This window comes from Gymnoscopelus braueri (assembly GCF_963280865.1).
Source record: "Gymnoscopelus braueri genome assembly, chromosome: 13".
NCBI classification, from domain to species: domain Eukaryota; kingdom Metazoa; phylum Chordata; class Actinopteri; order Myctophiformes; family Myctophidae; genus Gymnoscopelus; species Gymnoscopelus braueri.
Genome location: NC_137615.1, coordinates 5,691,289 through 5,712,127, shown reverse-complemented (window position 1 = coordinate 5,712,127; position 20,839 = coordinate 5,691,289). Strand labels below are relative to the sequence as shown.

Here is a 20,839-nt window from a genome sequence, read left to right as displayed (position 1 = left end):
GTTCCATTCTGGTCAAACAGAGTCAGGGTGCTGATGTTGTGCATGTTGGCTCACTGGAAACACTCAGTGGGTCTCAAAGAGCGGTCCAGGGACCCTCATGGTTCCTTGAGGGGGTTCCAAATGGACCCTTTACGGGTGTGTAACTCTGAGAGTGTACAAATGGAACCAAATGGGCCCTTACGGATCCATTTGGTTCCATTTGTACACTCTCAGAGTTATGGGGGTCCTTGAAATTTAAAAGTTTGAGAACCACTGTGCTACACAAAATGGAACAGAGCCTTCATTAGTATCATTGGTAACCCCTGAAGGAAGTAAGGAAGAGGCCCAATTTCCTTCCAATATGGCTGCTGTGCATAGAGCCTATTATTGACCTGGCATCCTATAGTGTGTATAGTTTCAACGTACATATTATTGATTTTTTTTGGTGGATATTCTACTGTTAGACTGATGATAGGTTCTTGGTTCACCTATGATCCTATAGATGACAATTTCTATGCATTTGGTGTATTACCCTGCGTTGACCTTTCTTATTGCTCTGGATTAAGAGCGTCTGCTAAATGCCTAGATTGTAAATTGTAGACCAGTGGTCCTCAAACCTTTCCCCCAATTTAGAGGGAGAAGGACCCCTGTCCTGGGGGTCCCCGAACCGCACTTTGAGAAACACTGCTGTAGATGCTTCAAACATGTACTGTACACACACACGCGCGCGCACACGCACACACACACACACACACACACGCACCATGAAATCACCGCAAAGTGACACAGATTTGTGTTGTTACAACATACTATATGCATACAGCATGCACAGACGCACACTAGTGTGTGTGTGTGTGTGTGTGTGTGTGTGTGTGTGTGTGTGTGTGTGTGTGTGTGTGAACCGCTCGACGATTCTGCGGCGATACGTCTTGTGCGCACACTGAAATACACACGTGCAATAAACAGGCGCGGCCATAGCTGAATGGGTAGAGAGGCTGCCAGGGAAGGTTCACGTCCCGTCCCGGCCCCTGTCCATATGTCCCTGAGCAAGGCACTTAATACTTAGGATGGGTTAAATGCAGAGGGCAAGTTATTTTCATTATTATTTAGAGGTAGAATATAACGGATTCCCATCGTATCGGTGTGCAACTTTAAAGTCGTGGTGAAATGGCTTTTTCTGTCATTTTATTTTGAAGTCTCGGTCTGAAACGTCGTCTCGGCCAATCAGAAGACCCCATCCCTTCAGGCTATGGAACGCTGGAATCTCACTCACTGCAGCATGTGTGCGGCAGAGGGCTAGAGTTTGTAGCCTGTCCGCTCACGCTGCCCAAGTGAAGCATGTTTGTTACTACGTTATGCTTATTTCTAACCTACAATGTTTTCAGTGTGCCGATTAACTTTAAAATGAGTAATACGCCGGCTGGGACTCATCTTGACTGAGATTCAAAACGGAGTAGCTCTGTAATGAAAATCAGGAGTGTCTGACTCTGGAGGAACGTGAGCTATGGGAATCAAACAGGTGAACGAAATCAAGATTAACTTATATTCTGTCATCACGCAGTACGTTTTCGTTTGACAGGAAGTAATTAAGATTGGCTTTTTAGGAACTTTTGATATAAGAATACAAAAAACATATTTTTTTTGCCATCTGTAATGTCCATATTATGACCACAGATGTGCTCTAAAAGTATGGGGAACAAAAACTTCAATAGGTGCTGCTGAGTCAGCATAGAAGGTGACATGCTGTAAGGTGAAACAAACAGGTCACTAGTGGTCACGGGTGAGTATATTTGTTGCCAATCGCATTTTAGAAAAGAAAGAATTCAAAACAGCTGACTTAAAATATGCTTAAATATGCTTAAATATGCTAAAATATGCTTAAAGTAATTGCATCATGCACAAAAACCTAGTGGAGTCAAAAGTACTATACTTGTCTTTGAAATGTAATGGAGTAAAAGTCATACATAGAAAAAAAAAAACCTTTCTATTTTTCTTACTATTGTATTCTTTATTATGTATTTGCTATTGTTGTTATTGCTGCTACAATGTTGAACCAACACCAAAGAACTCTTGTGTTTTTGTATATGCCATGACAATGGTATATGGTGGATGGCAAGCATCAGGTGAGTTTAACAATAATAGGACATACTCTAAGGGCTAGTACACACTGCAAGATTTGGTCCGATTATGCTGTCGGGGACCTTTTATGTACTCATTATGCAGAATGTCCCGTTTCCCAAATGTCTAAAAAGCTCACAATGCATTGCGATGCGACGCATTGTGAGCTTGTAGATCGGCTATTGTCAAATGGCCGAAATGTATGTAGGGATGAGGTGCGTAATGTATATTCAAAATCTACAAAGTAACTAGTAACTAAGTTTTCAAATAATGTTTGTGGAGTAGAAAGTACAATATTTGCCTCTGAGATGTAGTGAAGTCAAAGTATTGAAAAATGGAAATATTCCAGTAAAGTAAAAGTACTTCAAAATTGTACTTAAGTACACAGTACTTGAGTAAATGTACTTCACACCACTGACCCTTACCTCCCCACAACCATCAGCTCCCACTCGCTGGCCCGCGGCCGGAGGTGCCTCCACAGGTCCATGGTGAAGATGGTGCTGGAGCTGTTGAAGATGGAGGTCAGAGACGACATGAGAGCGGCGATCATCACCGCCATCATCAGACCCCGCAGACCTGACCGCCGCAAACACACACACAGCAAACACACACAGCGAACACACAGCAAACACACACAGCAAATACGCAGCAAACACACAGCAAACACACACAGCAAACACGCAGCAAACACACGCAGCAAACACACACAGCAAACACGCAGCAAACACACACAGCAAACACACATACACCATTATGAGTAACTTTGATGCTGGAGTGGGCCACTATATTTCCACACTCACTCCACATTGTATATACTGTCTCTCCGTATTTTTACTTTTTTCGCCATTCTATGTCACACAAAGTAGCAAAAATAGAGTTGAGCTTGTAGATCTGCTATTTTTGCTATTTTTTTAATTGGAATCCAGATTTAGTTTTTGCTATTTTTGAACGGGAATCCTAAAAAGTAACTTATTTATTATATTTCAAATGTATTTAGTTATCCTTATGTTAACTTTATGAACTTAAATACAAATACATTGGACATAAAAAGACAATAGAATTTTAATACCAGTCATTAAGCTACTAAAATAGATTGAAGTAATTAAAGCGGGTCATGTTTGCAATTGTAACTGTTGCTGAAATCAATAATATATCAGTATTCCGATATTAACCTGCGGGCCGCATTAAGTGAAGGTGGGGGCCGCATGTGGTCCCCGGGCCGTCAGTTGCCCATGTATGCTATAGGGCATAGAGTTAAAAAATAATAGTGAGGGCACCGGAAATCCCCTCCCATCCACTTGTATGGAGTTGCTCACCTAGCGCATACTCCCTGAGAGTGTGTGTGTGTGTGTGTGTGTGTGTGTGTGTGTGTGTGTGTGTATGTGCGTGCGTGCGCGCGAGTCACCTGATGGCAGAAGCTCCATGACCAGCTTAGCGTAGGCGATGTCTGAGCATCCCACCGGGTTGCCACACACCTCCTTACACACGTCTGGATCTCCACACGCCACTTCATCTACAACATGTAAAACATCAATGAACATCATCTCACTTCATCTACAACATGTAAAACATTAATACACATCATCTCACTCACTTCATCTACAACATGTAAAAACACCAATAAACATCATCTCACTGCATCTACAACATGTTAAAACACCAATAAACATCGTCTCACTTCATCTACAACATGTAAAAACACCAATAAACATCATCTCACTGCATCTACAACATGTTAAAACACCAATAAACATCGTCTCACTTCATCTACAACATGTTAAAACACCAATAAACATCGTCTCACTTCATCTACAACATGTTAAAACACCAATAAACATCATCTCACTTCATCTACAACATGTTAAAACACCAATAAACATCGTCTCACTTCATCTACAACATGTTAAAACACCAATAAACATCGTCTCACTTCATCTACAACATGTTAAAACACCAATAAACATCATCTCACTTCATCTACAACATGTTAAAACACCAATAAACATCGTCTCACTTCATCTACAACATGTTAAAACACCAATAAACATCGTCTCACTTCATCTACAACATGTTAAAACACCAATAAACATCATCTCACTTCATCTACAACATGTAAAACATCAATAAACATCATCTCACTTCATCTACAACATGTTAAAACACCAATAAACATCGTCTCACTTCATCTACAACATGTTAAAACACCAATAAACATCATCTCACTTCATCTACAACATGTTAAAACACCAATAAACATCATCTCACTTCATCTACAACATGTTAAAACACCAATAAACATCGTCTCACTTCATCTACAACATGTTAAAACACCAATAAACATCGTCTCACTTCATCTACAACATGTTAAAACACCAATAAACATCGTCTCACTTCATCTACAACATGTTAAAACACCAATAAACATCATCTCACTTCATCTACAACATGTTAAAACACCAATAAACATCGTCTCACTTCATCTACAACATGTTAAAACACCAAAAAACATCATCTCACTTCATCTACAACATGTTAAAACACCAATAAACATCATCTCACTTCATCTACAACATGTTAAAACACCAATAAACATCATCTCACTTCATCTACAACATGTTAAAACACCAATAAACATCATCTCACTTCATCTACAACATGTTAAAACACCAATAAACATCGTCTCACTTCATCTACAACATGTTAAAACACCAATAAACATCATCTCACTTCATCTACAACATGTTAAAACACCAATAAACATCGTCTCACTTCATCTACAACATGTTAAAACACCAAAAAACATCATCTCACTTCATCTACAACATGTTAAAACACCAATAAACATCATCTCACTTCATCTACAACATGTTAAAACACCAATAAACATCATCTCACTTCATCTACAACATGTTAAAACACCAATAAACATCATCTCACTTCATCTACAACATGTTAAAACACCAATAAACATCGTCTCACTTCATCTACAACATGTAAAACATCAATAAACATCATCTCAAGCGGCCCATATACATTCACCCAACGGCACACTTGAATCGCTAGGATCACAAAAGTGTCACGGTGCTGTGAGCTTAATTGGCTAATTTTGGTGAAGAGATTTGGGTTATAGAGGGACAAAATGAGTGGTAAAATTATATAGGATTTACGTGGTTAAGATTCCCAGGTTATTGACAATAATTCAACATAACATTTTATATTACGAGGCAGATCTATTTTTTTTTTAATGCCATGGCTCTGCAGGAGTCTAGCCATCTATGAATAAGATGATCTGTGTGTCAGTCTTGTCTGTCACTGCCAGTATGGGCCACAGAAGTAGCAAATGTATACTTTTTAACTTACATTTGTATAATGAATGGAAGTCAAAGGGACTCTGATCATGCTGAAACCTTGCCCAAAGAGTCATTATCATAATAATCATAATAGCCTGCCTCAGCGCATCTGATATCTGGCATAGAGGGGCGGATTCGAAATCTCCGGAGACAACAGCCGGGGGGCTCCCATTGGTTCACCGATCTGTGCGCCCGCCCCCGCCCCCGCCCCGCGCCCCTCCTCCTCCCCCAATGTGCAGCATTGAGAGCCCTGACGTCACAACATTTGCCCACTGCACTCTGGTCAGTTGGGGAAATGAAAGGTTGACTCCCACTTCCTATGCCAGGAATGTCAACCGCTTGGTCCAGGCAGGCAGCGGTTCCGGTAGGAGACACAAAGGAGACTATTTGAGTTTCCAACCGGAACCGCTGCCGGTCATCAAATGATTGGCTTAGGAATGTGACAAAACCCAATTTTGGGGGTGAACTATCCCTTTAACTTTGTCCGACAGGTTTATATCCAAAAACAATGGCAATAAAATGCTCGCTATAATGACTTCACGTGTTGAATGATAAATAATCTGTATTTCTAATGACAGTACCGGCGTAGAGAATCCTGCTGATCATGCCGGGCAGCAGCATGATGAAGAAGGGGAGGAGCTTGAGGTAGGCCGCCAGCAGAGAGCCTCCCTTGGCGTGCGTCAGGTTCTTAGCCGCCAGCGAGCGCTGCACGATCACCTAGAGAGACCAGGACAAGAGCCAGCTCTCAGTTAACCCTTTAAGACCTGAGAACGCATCTGTGTGTCATTTTTAGATTTCGTTGGGCTATTCAAAAATAGCAGATCTACAAGCTCATAGCGCGGCACCGAGTGCCGCGCTATGAGCTTGTAGATCTGCTATTTTTGAAAAATCGTGAAAAATGTTGTGCAAATCTTTGAATATATATATATTTAAAGCGAGCATTTCTAGCTAAAATGTTATTGCTTCTGGGGATTCTATACAAATGTCTTCTAAATCAGTTTAAAACAGTTTTCTGAAACACTTATGTTGCTATAATATTAATGTCAGTGTCAAGGAGCCCCACAACGATATGTATTTGGCTGCGGACCCCCATCTCAAAAAAGAAAATTCCAGGGACCCCCAGAAGCAAAGATTTGAGTAAAAAACAATTGCTTTATAGATATATATTCAAAGATTTGCCAAAAAAAAAACACGATTTAAAAAAAAATAGCAGATCTACAAGCTCATAGCGCGGCACTCGGTGCCGCTCTATGAGCTTGTATATCTGCTATTTTTGAATAGCCAAAAGTATAAAATATGGATAAAGTGGTTACACAGATGCGTCCCCCGGTCTTAATGGGTTAATGCTGCTGTCAGCGGTTTCTCACTGTCGCTACGGTCAAGGCCATAAGGTTGGCCAGGTTTTTTAGGTAGGTCTGTAATCAAGCGCAGGTGTTGCTTGTGGCCAGTGGTGGAAAGTAACTAAGTACATTTACTTAAGTACTGTACTTAAGTACAATTTTGAGGTATTTGTACTTTACTTGAGTATTTCCAATTTCCATTACTTTTACTTCTACTCCACTACATCTCAGAGGCAAATATTGTACTTTTACTCCACTACATTTACTTGAAAACTTTAGTTACTAGTTACTTTTCAGATGTAAATTATGATATAATGAAACATACATTAACCACTTTAGCCCTATTTTATACCTAGGCTATTTGAAAATAGCAGATCTACAAGCTCACAACGTGTCGCAGCGCGACGCGTTGTGAGCTTGTAGATCGGCTATTTTCAAATATTTAGTACTTTTACTTTTGATACTTTAAGTACATTTTGATGCCAATACTTTAGTACTTTTACTCAAGTAAATTTTGAATTCTGGACTTTTACTTGTAACAGAGTAGTTTTATATTGCAGTATTGATACTTTTACTTAAGTAAAACACTTGAGTACTTTTTCCACCACTGGTTGCTTGTGGCAGAGGCAAACAGTGCCGCTTTACCTGGTCAGAGCACCAGTACCACATGGAGGGGATGGACATGCCGACGATGACCCCGGGCCAGGGCAGGTCGGAGGTCAGGGGGTCCCTGAACAGGTGGAAGGCGTCGTCCCGGGGGACCCCGCAGGTGGTGTTGGGGACGCGCACCGAGGGGATGGCGCCCGCGTAGCCGTCCAGGAGGCCGTTCCAGCCCCCCACCTCCGCAAAACCTTTTTAACCAAAAAGGAACGGACAGACAGAGCAATTATAGGAAGGATGTATGCAGTGGTGGAAAAAGTACTCAAATTCTTTACTTAAGTAAAAGTACCAATACTGCAATATAAAAATACTTTGTTACAAGTAAAAGTCCAGAATTAAAAAATTACTTGAGTAAAAGTACAAAAGTATTGGCATCAAAATGTACTTAAAGTACCAAAAGTAAAAGTACTAAATATTTGAAAATAGCCGATCTACAAGCTCACAACGCGTCGCGATGCGACGCGTTGTGAGCTTGTAGATCTGCTATTTTCAAATAGCCTATGTATAAAATAGGGCTAAAGTGGTTAATGTATGTTTAATTATATCATAGTTTATATCTGAAAAGTAACTAGTAACTAAAGTTTTCAAGTAATTGTAGTGGAGTAAAAGTACAAAATTTGCCTCTGAGGTGTAGTGGAGTAGAAGTAAAAGTATTGGAAATTGGAAATACTCAAGTAAAGTACAAATACCTCAAAATTGTACTTAAGTACAGTACTTGAGTAAATGTACTTAGTTACTTTCCACCACTGGATGTATGGATGGATGGATGGATGGGGTGGGGGGGGGTTATTGCTATACTTTGGCTATTAAAAAATAGCAGATATACAAGCTCATAGAAATATAGAAACGAGTGCCGCGCTATGAGCTTGTAGATCTGCTATTTTAGAAAAATCGTGAAAATGACTTTTTTTTTTTCAAGGGAACATTTTTAAATCAAATCTTTGTTACTGGGGGGTCCCTGGAACAACATATTTTGAGATGGGGGTCTGCGTCCAAATACATATAATTTTGGGGGTCCTTGACATGAAAAGGTGACTAAAACTAAATCTAAACGTGCTGTCAAAATCAACACTGTTCTAGAAGTAGGAGAATGTGTGACTTACTGAAGCCCATGAGGGTGAGGGCTCCAGCCAGCATGATGCCAGTCTGAACAGCATCAGTGTAGATCACTGCAGCCAGGCCACCTGAGATAACACACAGTATACAACACACATACACACATGAAAACACATACGTATACACATATATACCGTACCTACATACGTATAAACACACATTATTATCGCTGTCTGATGGAAACCTTGTACGTCCAAAACTGCTCAGGAAATGTAAAAAACATGGTTGTGTAGTTTCTAGTTATTAATTAGTCACAAGCTTGTTAATAGTGGTTAAATATTTATAAAAAACCCACAGACAAACGATCTGGCACCACCCACCCATAAAACAAACATGGGTAAATTCTCCTTCTACAGCACTGCCACCCAGGTGTGGAATGCCTTGACCCCATCCCTCAAAAAAAAATTGTTCACTGGCTTCCTTTAAAACAGGCCTGAAAACCATTCAGGGGTGGGGGGGGGGGGGGGGTATCTACTCTGTACATATAGTGTTTTATATTGTAACGTTATTGAATGTTTGGTGCTATTTTATATGTTGATGAATTGAATACCTAGGACCTAGCCTGGGATCAATACATTTTTCGGGTTTGTGATCCGGTCGGGAGCGGAAGTAACCCTACGTCACCAGGCGCGTCATCAGGCGGCCGGAACCCGCAAATCCGGAAAAACCTCACCCCAAAATAACTCTGGCCGTGATCGAGGGCATTGTAAAGAGCCTAACAAATAAAATCCTTGAAATTCTATTCCATTTAAATAGGGATTGGGGAAACAAACAGGGGGAACCAAAACAAAGCGGCTCCGCCAAACCGGAACCGGCAACTTCCGGAAATAGAATTGCTTTTCTTTTTTTTCCCAGTAGGTGTGGCCTAGATCGGATCACACGGGCCATTAATAACGAATACCAGGCTTTCCTCCGAGGTGGAAAGACCGCGACGACTTTTTTTTGTGTTATCCTTTTAGACAAAGTGTTTGACTGGTACTCGTGCTGTTTTTACATTTATGTCTAATAAAATATTCAATCAATCAATCATACTTGACCACTTTCAACCATGTTGAGTCCCTATTCTGGGCGTATCATTATAGGCAAAAAAAGGAAGAAAAGTAAATAAATAGTCAATCTACAAGCTGACTACATGACGCATTGTGGCTTGTAAATTGGCTATTTTCACTACTCTTGTGTGACACTTTGAATCGAAGAATAACTAGAAAATGTGCTCCTCGGAGCACAAGTCTCCGCCAGCAGACCCGTGCTATTTTAATAGCACGGGTCGTCTTGGTAGAACGGGTCGTCTTGGTAGAATGCGCGTGGTTTTTGGTGTTCTGCAGGGGCGACTGAATATGTAGTGTCTGCATCTAAAAATGTTGCTTCTTGAAGCAATGTGTCATATGGGAGTCGTCGTAATTGACTGGTTTGTTCAAATGCTTGTCTGTCATCTTCATCTTCATTGTCTTGAACAGTTTCAGCAGTTGATTCGTGTGTTTGATCTATGTCAGTTTTCTCTAGTGCTACATAATGTATTTGATCAAGGTGGCCAATTGTTACAGTATTAAGACTTCGGCCTTGTTGTGGGATCAATTCAACTCTATAGTCCTCTTCTGTGTTACTGTTGTAGATGAGTATGCTTTCTTAGCTTTGGCCTTCTGCGCCTTTGCTTGACCAATGTTAGGTGTTCTCAGAGGGACACACACACGCACGGACGGGTGATTTGTACTGGAAGGTACTGTTCCAATCAAGACTGAAGTGACACACCTATTTATAGGATTTTATTTCGTCATGCGTCCCTCTAGCCCAGGGCTACTCAACTTAAGATGGCTCAGGGGCCACTCAGTAAAATGCCAAAAGTCCAAGGGGCCGCCATAAAAATGACGGTCCTATTTTGGATTTTTCGATTTTGTAACACACAAGAAAATGTACATTTTGACATCATATTCTTTTCACTGTACCAGTTTATTTTGTGTTGTGTGTATGTCCAGTGGCAGACACCTATCCTGGGCGCGCGGCAAAGCCGTGCGGCCGGAAAAATGTGGGGGTCAAACCCCCCCAAAAACCCGAAATGCATAGAAAACTATGCATTATACCTGTAACAATTGACGCACCTGTATGTATGTCTGTCTGTTTGTTTTTAAAAAATGTTTTAGCAACCCATATATTTGAACGGATATGTATATTTTTATCCTGTGCTTAAAATTTTTTTTTTTTTTTTTTTTTTTTTCTGGACCATGAGGGGGGTGCCAAGACGCTGCGATCGGGCCGCATGCGGCCCGCGGGCCGCGGGTTGAGTAGCGCTGCTCTAGCCAATCAAAGGCATTGGTGTCAACATATTGACACGTGTCACGTGGAGCTTGACCAATGTTAGCTTGGCTAGGAGGGAGGTGAACACACAGCGGGACGAAGCGAAAACATACTCTCCGCCTCCGGCGGAGACAATAAAATAGGGCATTAATTTGTGAAAGAACATGAAAAGAAGAAATATGGAGGGAGATACAGTAAAAGGTTTCTGCCCACCAGTGACAATATAAAACATATTTACAGTATATATACACGTGACGTACGTACAGTATGCGTGATAACTCTCTCAGTGAAGAAAGCTGGCTGGTTGCAGTGTTTCCATTTTGAATTCTCTCTATTGGGTACAGCAACACCAGCATCCATGGCAAATTGTACGAGTGTAATTTAGATGTTGTTAGGTTTTATGCAGCACTTTGCAGCACATAATTGTACATTTTGTTAGTCGCTCTAGATCAGTGGTTCTCAAAGTGCGGTCCGGGGACCCCCAGGGGTCCTTGGGTACCAGGGGGTCCCTGCAAAATTAGTTAATAAAGCATCACAATCATTTTAACGACTTTATCCATTATTCTATATACTTTGGCTATTGAAAAATAGCAGATTATCTCAGATATCAGATAATCTCGAAAATGTGTGCAAATCTTTAAATCTTTTTGTTTAAAAGCAAAACATTTTGAACTCAAATCTTTGCTTCTAGGGGTCCCTGGGCACAACATATTTTCAGGTGGGGGTCCGCGGCCAAAAACATATCAATTTGGGGGTCCTTGGCACGAAAAAAGTTGGAGAACCACTGCTCTAATTGAGAGCACCTTTAAATGCCTAAATTCAAAATTCACATGCTTGCAAGTGACAGGAACAAACTGTCTTTTGAACACAAAACACTTTTGAGTTCACAGTGGCCGATAGAGGGGGGGGGGGGGGTAGGTAGGACCCCTCCCTCTCCTTCCTAGGTAGGACCCCTCCCTCCCCCAGGTAGAGAGCAGTAATGAACAGCAGGTATATGTATGGATGGTTACCTGTCACTGTGTAGAGAGCAGTGATAAACAGCAGGTATATGTATGGATGGTTACCTGCTGTCACTGTGTAGAGAGCAGTGATGAACAGCAGGTATATGTATGGATGTTTACCTGTCACTGTGTAGAGAGCAGTGATAAACAGCAGCACTGTCACAGCCAGGTAGATGTTCCACTGTAAGGCCTGCTGGATGAAAACTGCCCCCGCATACATGTCTACCTGCACACACACACGCAAACGCACGCACGCACACGCACGCACGCACGCACGCACGTTCAATGCATACCAAACACAGAGGGATATCATCATGCCATCCATAATTGTTTTTAATCTGCAATGAATGAAACATAATTTCAAAAACATGCATGCATGCACATAATACACAGGCATGCACGCGCGCGCGCGCGCACACACGCGCACACACACACGCGCGCGCGCGCGCGAGCGCCCACGCATACAAATTGACAAAATTATTAACTTGAATATACTGCTTGAAATGTACTTACCGATATCTTAGTAAAAATGTAAATAAACAGGTACAGCACGGCTATAAATAGTTGTATTCTCTTTCCTCCAAAACGCTTCTGCAAATACTCCGGCATGGTCGTTACCTGGAGAGAATGACATCAAAGATATTCATATACAATATGAACCAGCACTGAGTGGATGTGCATATGATATGATATACTGTGTGAGTGTGTGTGTGTGTGTGTGTGTGTGTGTGTGTGTGTGTGTGTGTGTGTGTGTGTGTGTGTGTGTGTGTGTGTGTGTGTGTGTGCTTGCGCGCTGTGCATTGACCTCTCACCCCTGAGGCGATATATATGGGCAGGAAACACCATCCCAGCAACAGCACCATGAGCATGCCCTGATAATGAAATGAATTGGGAAATGCATTTGTTATTATTTACCATTCTCTTTTTTTCACATTTTTGAAAAATATGTATTTCTTTAATTATTTTTTTATTAGATTTCCACCTATAATGACACGATACGATTCGAATCACGACACTAAGTTCACGATACAATTTTTCACGATTTTTTAAAACTTTTCCAGACAAATGACCGAAAAATCGTACACAAATCCAGTATATTGTTTTAAAATACTGTGTTTTCTCTTATCCTCTTTTCAATACAATACAGTAGCAAATGACTGAAAACTTTAAAGATCCCGTATTTTCTTGTTTTTTTTACACGCCCTCTGCTGTTTGCATCGCGTAACTGTTTTGGACATTACAAAAGTGTTTTAGATATAGGAAAGGTTTCCAACCCGACAGTATAGGTTTCCAGGACTCCATTAGTCCTTATATGAATGACTTGCAGTCTCTTACGTTCCATTCATATGCGACCGCTGCGATGCCCGCTGCGGCCCCTGAACCCGCTAGGCCGATGAAATGCCCGCTGCCAACGTTACTGGCAAACAGAGAGGCGCCCACCTTGAAGACACAGAACACAGAAGCAGTGTTGATTTCGTCGACCAAAACTATGACGAAAAATGTTCGTCGACTACCTTTTTCCACTGCCGAAAACTAAATACAAAACTAAGCTATGATGACTAAAACTATATATCGACAATTCCGTCAACAAATGAAAACTAGACTAAAATGTTAGGGGAGGGACTAGTGTAGAAGAGATCCAGTAGAACTAAAAGACAAGCAGTGGTGGAAAAAGTACTCCAATTCTTTACTTAAGTAAAAGTACCAATACTGCAATATAAAAATACTTTGTTACAAGTAAAAGTCCAGAATAAAAAAATTACTTGAGTAAAAGTACAAAAGTATTGTCATCAAAATGTACTTAAAGTACCAAAAGTAAAAGTACTAAATATTTGAAAATAGCCGATCTACAAGCTCACAACGCGTCGCATCGCGACGCGTTGTGAGCTTGTAGATCTGCTATTTTCAAATAGCCTAGGTTTAAAATAGGGCTAAAGTGGTTAGTGTATGTTTCATTATATCATAATTTATATCTGAAAAGTAACTAGTAACTAAAGTTTTCAAGTAAATGTAGTGGAGTAAAAGTACAATATTTGCCTCTGAGATGTAGTGGAGTAGAAGTAAAAGTATTGGAAATTGGAAATACTCAAGTAAAGTACAAATACCTCAAAATTGTACTTAAGTACAGTACTTAAGTAAATGTACTTAGTTACTTTACACCACTGTACAAGGCACCGCCAACATACATTTGTAGATTAAATCTACAGTTGATTTAGTCGACTAAAATGTATTTTGGTCAATGAAAAATGTCCATCGGTCGGTCAATCAATGGAACTCACGGGCCACCAGGTCATGCTCTTGCCAGCCAGGAAGTATCCGTCCACGGTGCTGCGCTTGGTCTTCCACATGGACTGGCAGAGACACAGCTTTGTGTTAGACAGTGTCTCTCAACCCATTTAACACATTACCCGCCAATATATTAACACATTACCCGCCAATATATTAACACATTACCCGCCAAGATATTAACACATTACCCGCCAAGATATGAAACATCGTTTTTTTTTATCCCCTTGCCAGCGTTTATTACCTTAAATAGATGATCTTTGAAAAGCTGTGGAAGCCACGTTGTGTACACAAATGTGGGTTGGGGGAGGGATCCGTGTATCCACTGGAACAATAACATTTCTACCGCGAGCGGCCATTTTGGAGCTATGGCCCGTTGAAAACGGGTAGTTTTCATCGCAAAAGAAATGTTCTGAGTTAGAAGTGTTTTTCAAAAAATGCTAACGTTGGGGCGGACGGACATCCGTTTTTTTTGGAATGACGTCACATCCGTCTATTGCTTCTCTGAGTGACGAGGGATCATTCCTACTGTGTTAGAGCGCCCTCTTGTGGAATTTTCTAAAATAATTATAAGTTGAAAATAGAACGCTTATCTGCGTTCTTGGCGGGCAAGTGATGCCTTTTATAGAACGCCTTAGCGGGTAATGTGTTAATGGATTAAGATCCGCTGTGGGTGCATAGTGGTTCAGCCCAGTACTTACCCTGTGGCTGCATAATGGTTCAGCCCAGTACTTACCCTGTGGCTGCATAATGGTTCAGCCCAGTACTTACCCAGAGACCCACAGCCAGCACTAACACAAAGTAGACGACCAGCACCACTATGTCCACAGAGGCCAGGGTGGGTTGGTGGGCCCCTGGGGGCCTCGGGGTGGCGGTGGGGGGGGGGACGCTGGCCCCCTGGGCACCTGCCATCGGGTCAAAAGGTCACCCTTCCCGCCGAAGCTTCCAAGCAACGAAACAAACTGTGTTTGCTGCAGTGGTGGAAAAAAGTACTCAAGTGTTTTACCTAAGTAAAAATATCTATAACACAATGTAGAAGTATACTCTGTTACAAGTAAAAGGCCTGTGTTCAGAGTGCTACTTAAGTAAAAGTAGCTACAAAAGCATTGGCACCAAAATATACTTAAAAGTACCAAAAGTAAAAGTACTAAAATGTTTGAAAATAGCCGATCTACAAGCTTGTAGATCGGCTATTTTCAAATAGCCTATGTATAAAATAGGGCTAAAGTGGGTAATGATATAATCATTTATATCTGCAAAGTAACTAGTAACTTAAGTTTTCAAATAATTGTAGTGGAGTAAAAGTACAATATTTTCCTCTGAGATGTAGTGGAGTAGAAGTAAAAGTACTGAAAATGGGAAATACTCTGAAAACGAAACATTCCTCAAAAGTGTACTTAAGTACAGTGCTTGAGTAAATGTACTTAGTTACTTTACACCACTGGTTTGCTGCTGCTGTGGTGAAATCATAATGCAAAAAATAACACTGATATCCTCCGCTCATATGACACGTTATTCAAATACATCGGAAACATTTAATGCACACGATTATTATAAGCATAATAGGAATGTCATGATTCTCTAAAATCCATTATTCAGTTTGACATTTGATTTTCGATTTCAACTTTTAAAACCGGTGTTGGAAATTTAAAGTTGACAATTCTAATCCTGATGATTTGTGCAGGTGAAGAAACTCAAGCTGTTGTTCTAGTACTGTTAAAGGGATATTTCACTTTCAAAAAAACTTTTGGTCATTTTATCGTCTACTCAGGCTTTTGTGAGCCCCCCAGACAGTGTTTAAGTTGCTTGATTCAGTATTTAGATATTAGATATTCATTTTATCAGACACGCCCCCTTCCTATACAAACCCATTATAACTTCAAACTCAATTTTTAACATGTTAGATTCATCAAAAACACCCGTCCTTGGTTCTGGTGAGTCACCCTGCCCTCCTAATACGCGAGGGGGCCGTGTTTTTTCGATAACTTTTTCCATTTATTTTTTATATATTTTTTGGAAAATGAAAATAAAAAAATACTTAAAAAAAATTAAATTAAATAAATGAAAAAGGTAATTGAAAAAACATGGCCCTCTCACGTATTAGGAGGGCAGGGTGAGTCAGCAGAACCAAGGACGGGTGTTTTTGATGAATCTAACAGGTTAAAAATGGAGTTTGAAGTTATAATGGGTTTGTATAGGAAGGGGGCGTGTCTGATAAAATGAATATCAAATATCTAAATACTAAATCAAGCAACTTAAAAACGGTCTGGGGGGCTCACAAAAGCCTGAGTAGACGATAAAATGACCCAAAGTTTTTTTGAAAGTGAAATATCCCTTTAAGGGATGTTAACAATGAATCTATAATTGATGTATTCAATTAATTTGATTAATTTTCAATTAATTAATTAATTTTGGAATTTTTTTTTTGGGCTGGTGAAGTTACAGGTGTGTGATATCAAATGTGAGTTTACCATAATCACAGTAATCCTTAATCATATGCCATCATATTTAAGGGCTTTTGGAGAGAAATGAGACAGACTCCATTGAGCACTGCAGAGGGGAGGTGTGTGTGTGTCTGTGTCCAGCTGATGCTCGTTGACGCTCGTTAATGTTATATACACATCAAGGCAATTATGTTTCTTCACTCATTTTCCTTTTTTTCCTACGAATTTTCCTTTTGGTCCTAAAAAAGCGGCGCTTATCAATTAATCTATTAATCGACCGATAGGGTTATCAACTATCAATTAATCGATCATTTGCATCCCTAGTTCTGCCATGTAGTGTTGTTATAAAGTACTGTTGTTATAAAGTACTGTTCTGCCATGTAGTGGCTCTTCTTTTAACTGCAGTTTGCACTCTTAAGACTCAAACAGAACGTACATTTCAAGCTCTTCATCTGTAACACAGGGGTCTTCAACGATTTCAGGCCAGGGACCCCCTAGCTGAGAGAGAGATGAAGCAGGGACCCCCCTCTATATAACTAAACTAAACAAAAATTAGGTCTGCTCTTTTTTTCCCCTACACCTATACAGCCAAAAATAGCAGATCTGCTATTTTTGGCTAGCGTTCTTCTCAGAAAAGGGATGCTCAAGTGGTTAAAAAATCCTATCACACAAAGATTTGGCGGACCCCCTGTAGTAACTTTAAGGACCCCCTAGGGGTCCCGGGCCCCCTGTTGAAGACCCCTGCTGTAACAAGTTGACATTACATTTTAAGTTTCGCGATTCCATTCTTGCTCATTTCGGTCAATTTGTACTTGTGTAAAAAAAGAAATTTGTGTTGATTTTCTATGTTTTTTTCTCACACGTTAAACGCATATTTCACTTGTTTATCCTGTATCCCTGTATGAGTTCTCTCTCCCGATTGGATAATATTGGTATCCCGACCTGTAAGTGTATCTTCTATTTCTATTGAAGAGCCGGAGAGACAGGGAGACCCCTGTTACTGAACAAACACTCCATAGCAATAATTACTATCACAATATATAGCCATTTATATTATACAAACTATTTATAAAAACGTTAAATGTTGATTTAAAGATGTAGCTTCGTATCAGGCTCTAATTACATAGTACATTATGCATTTGGAGAAGCTGCCACTAACTAACACAACCCTCAATACTTTTTTAATATTCAAAGCTTATCATCATAATCATCCAATAAAGAAAATGAAAAAAAAACACTTTCTGTGATATCGTATTATAACAGCAATCAGTGGTGGAAAAAGTACTCAAATGTTTTACTTAAGTAAAAGTATCAATACTGCAAAGTAGAAATACTCTGTTACAAGTAAAAGTCCGGAATTAAAAATTTACTTGAGTAAAAGTACAAAAGTACTGGTATCCAAATGTACTTAAAGTACCAAAAGAAAAAGTGCAACAATCTTTGAAAATAGCAGATCTACAAGCTCACAACGTTGTAAGCTTATAGATCTGCTATTTTCAAATAGCCTAGGTATAAAATAGGGCTAAAGTGGTTAATGTATGTTTTATATTGTAATTTATATCTGCAAAGTAACTAAAGTTTTCAAATAATTGTAGTGGAGTAAAAGTACAACATTTGCCTCTGAGATGTGGTGGAGTAAAAGTATAGACAATTGGAAATACTCCCGTAAAGTGAAAGTACCTCAAAATTGTACTTAAGTAGTACAGTACTTGAGTAAATGTACTTAATTACTTTACACCACTGACAGCAATCATGAACGGAGCAGTGACATTTGTATTTACAGGTGCCGCACCCAACATGGAGATTAAAGGACCAATCCCATGTTTTTTTTGTATGATTTATATGTTGTCCAAATGAAAATACTATAATGTCTAATCCACTCACCTCTCAGTAAGGTAGTCGGGTCACACTGGGAATCCTTCAACGGGGTGATTGATTCACATGGTCAAAAAACACAACGACGACAAGTCCAAAACGTGTCACAACATAGTACCCGTCACCTCAGAGTCCCTCACTGTGTGTCCATGCTCATCTGGCAGGCTCCCTTCCAGAGATGGGATCAAACTCCACTTTGTTATGGCTTCTGGTTAAAATGTAAGGGCTTTATCACCGCTGCCAAAGAGTGGTGTATTGCACAACACCTTTTTTCCTTCGTTAATCAGAGAATGACGATCTTGCTGGATGAGCTGTAAAAGAGCTTAATTACACCACAGAGGCGGGGGTGAGGATGGGGGGGGGGGGGGGGGGGCTGAGAGTCACTGTTGTGGTTGTGTGCAGGAATGTACCGTACACGTACGTCCATGCTGACCTCAGAATTGTGGTGCAATTTAGCAGTGTTTTGAACAGAAAAAAAGAAAACGAGTGTCACAGAATATAGCGCATGCTAATCTCCTGGCAGTAACTGGTTAGTGCGGCGGTACTGTATCGTTTACTGTACCTACCAGGTCACACAGTGCGAGGTAATGTTAGTGTACAGCGAGTGGTCAGCGAGCTCCAGTGGCTATTTCAGCCACAAATCACCTGTTGTTAGCAGCAACACTGAGGAGCTTGGACACAGGAATCTGAGACCTTTCAGGTAATGCCAACTGTAAAAAAAAACTGCTATCATCTCCCACTGTTGTTTGTGCATTATTTGGGAAATAAACACATTGCCGTACCACAACTATCTTTTAGTTTTTCTACATTTTTAATCCCACGATTTTCGTAAAACACTTTTTTCACCCAGTGCCAATTGCCTAAACTTGTAATCCTGGGCGCTACTCTCCCTCTGCCAGCCTGGGGAGAGCCCCGAACTGAGCTCATGCTTCCTTCAATGCATAAGGAGTGAGCAGGCCGCTTCTTATCACCTGACAGGGGTGAGTTTCCCCCGGTAGGACGTAGCGCGTGGAAGGAACACGTTATTCCAACCAGTTCCTTTCCCCTCCATCAGGCGCCCCGGCTGACCAGGGGCCTTATTGTAGATCGGCTATTTTCAGCATGCAACCAAGTGTAAAATCAGCCATTACGACGCCATCAAGGCACCGCCAACATACATTTTAGTCGACTAAATCAACTGTAGATTTAGTCGACTGAAATCTTATGATATTTAGTCGACTAAAACTAGACAAAAACTAAAACATTTCAGATGACTAAAATATTAGTAAAACTAAATAAAAAATTGCCGTCAAAATCAACACTAGTTGGCACTAGGGCTGTCACCATTACAAATTTAAGATGAAAAACAATCAAATAATTGCGATTAGGCGATTAAGTAATAATTTTGACAGGCCTAGTTGGCACTACTCTTTAAAAAAAACATTCACAACATGGATGATTTCATACCACTCTTTATATTCATATAATATACCAATACAAAATACAGACTTATTCCATATCAGTCTTGGGGACAGCAACACTGTTATGTTACAGGTGTCTGCGATAATTATTAAAAGAGCTGGACAAATTAAACTTATACCATCGTAAAACAAAAACCAGTGGCTTACTGCATACTGTGTACTGTAGTGCTAACAATATAACAGAGACGTTCTCCTTATAATCTCTTAAAAAAAAACGATGATACTCTTTGTTAATCTTGATGTTTCACAATGTGCGACTATAATCTGAGAAGCTGGTACCTTAGTTTATTTAAGTTATTTGTGGATTATGTACAATACTGTTACTGCCAAGTTCAAACAAAACAAAACAAATGTGTTGTACCGATTGTGCAGCATCACAAATCACTCGATCAGTATCAATGGATAAAAATAAAAAAAAACAGAAAAAACAACAACAACAAACAGTGCTGAAATCCGTTTTGTTAACAAATGACAGTCCTTAAAGTCGTTAAAAGTGTTAAGACTAACTGCATGGACAAAGTGCTTTGAAATAGCTAGAAATCTCTCTATATACATACACTCTCATTCTGTACAAACCACAAGATATCTCTGTTACAGTGTAGGACATGGTGGAATGGAGCTACAGTAAACACAACATTGCACGCTGCCCGTTGACCAGTGGTGGAAAGTAACTAAGTACATTTACTTAAGTACTGTACTTAAGTACAATTTTGAGGTATTTGTACTTTACTTGAGTATTTCCAATTTCCAATACTTTTACTTCTACTCCACTACATCTCAGAGGCAAATATTGTACTTTTACTCCACTACAATTACTTGAAAACTTTAGTTACTAGTTACTTTTCAGATATAAATTATGATATAATGAAACATACATGAACCACTTTAAACCTATTTTAAACCTAGGCTATTTGAAAA

General features: G+C 40.0%; 1 protein-coding gene across 1 annotated transcript in view; it reads right to left on the bottom strand.

Moving 5' to 3' along the window:
* Positions 1 to 14,207, bottom strand: part of slc5a11 (solute carrier family 5 member 11) — a gene marked incomplete at its 3' end in the record, with an annotated part of 32,359 nt that extends 18,152 nt beyond the window's left edge. Inside the window, exons 1-10 of the mRNA XM_080448107.1 lie at positions 14,136 to 14,207; positions 13,192 to 13,296; positions 12,669 to 12,728; positions 12,370 to 12,474; positions 11,977 to 12,082; positions 8,551 to 8,631; positions 7,433 to 7,638; positions 6,029 to 6,164; positions 3,503 to 3,610; positions 2,523 to 2,673 (exon numbers count right to left, since the gene is read on the bottom strand). Coding sequence (XP_080304233.1) covers positions 2,523 to 2,673; positions 3,503 to 3,610; positions 6,029 to 6,164; positions 7,433 to 7,638; positions 8,551 to 8,631; positions 11,977 to 12,082; positions 12,370 to 12,474; positions 12,669 to 12,728; positions 13,192 to 13,296; positions 14,136 to 14,204 — 1,127 coding nt within the window. The 5' untranslated portion in view covers positions 14,205 to 14,207. The remainder of the gene's footprint in view (positions 1 to 2,522; positions 2,674 to 3,502; positions 3,611 to 6,028; positions 6,165 to 7,432; positions 7,639 to 8,550; positions 8,632 to 11,976; positions 12,083 to 12,369; positions 12,475 to 12,668; positions 12,729 to 13,191; positions 13,297 to 14,135) is intronic.
* Positions 14,208 to 20,839: the final 6,632 nt, after the last annotated feature.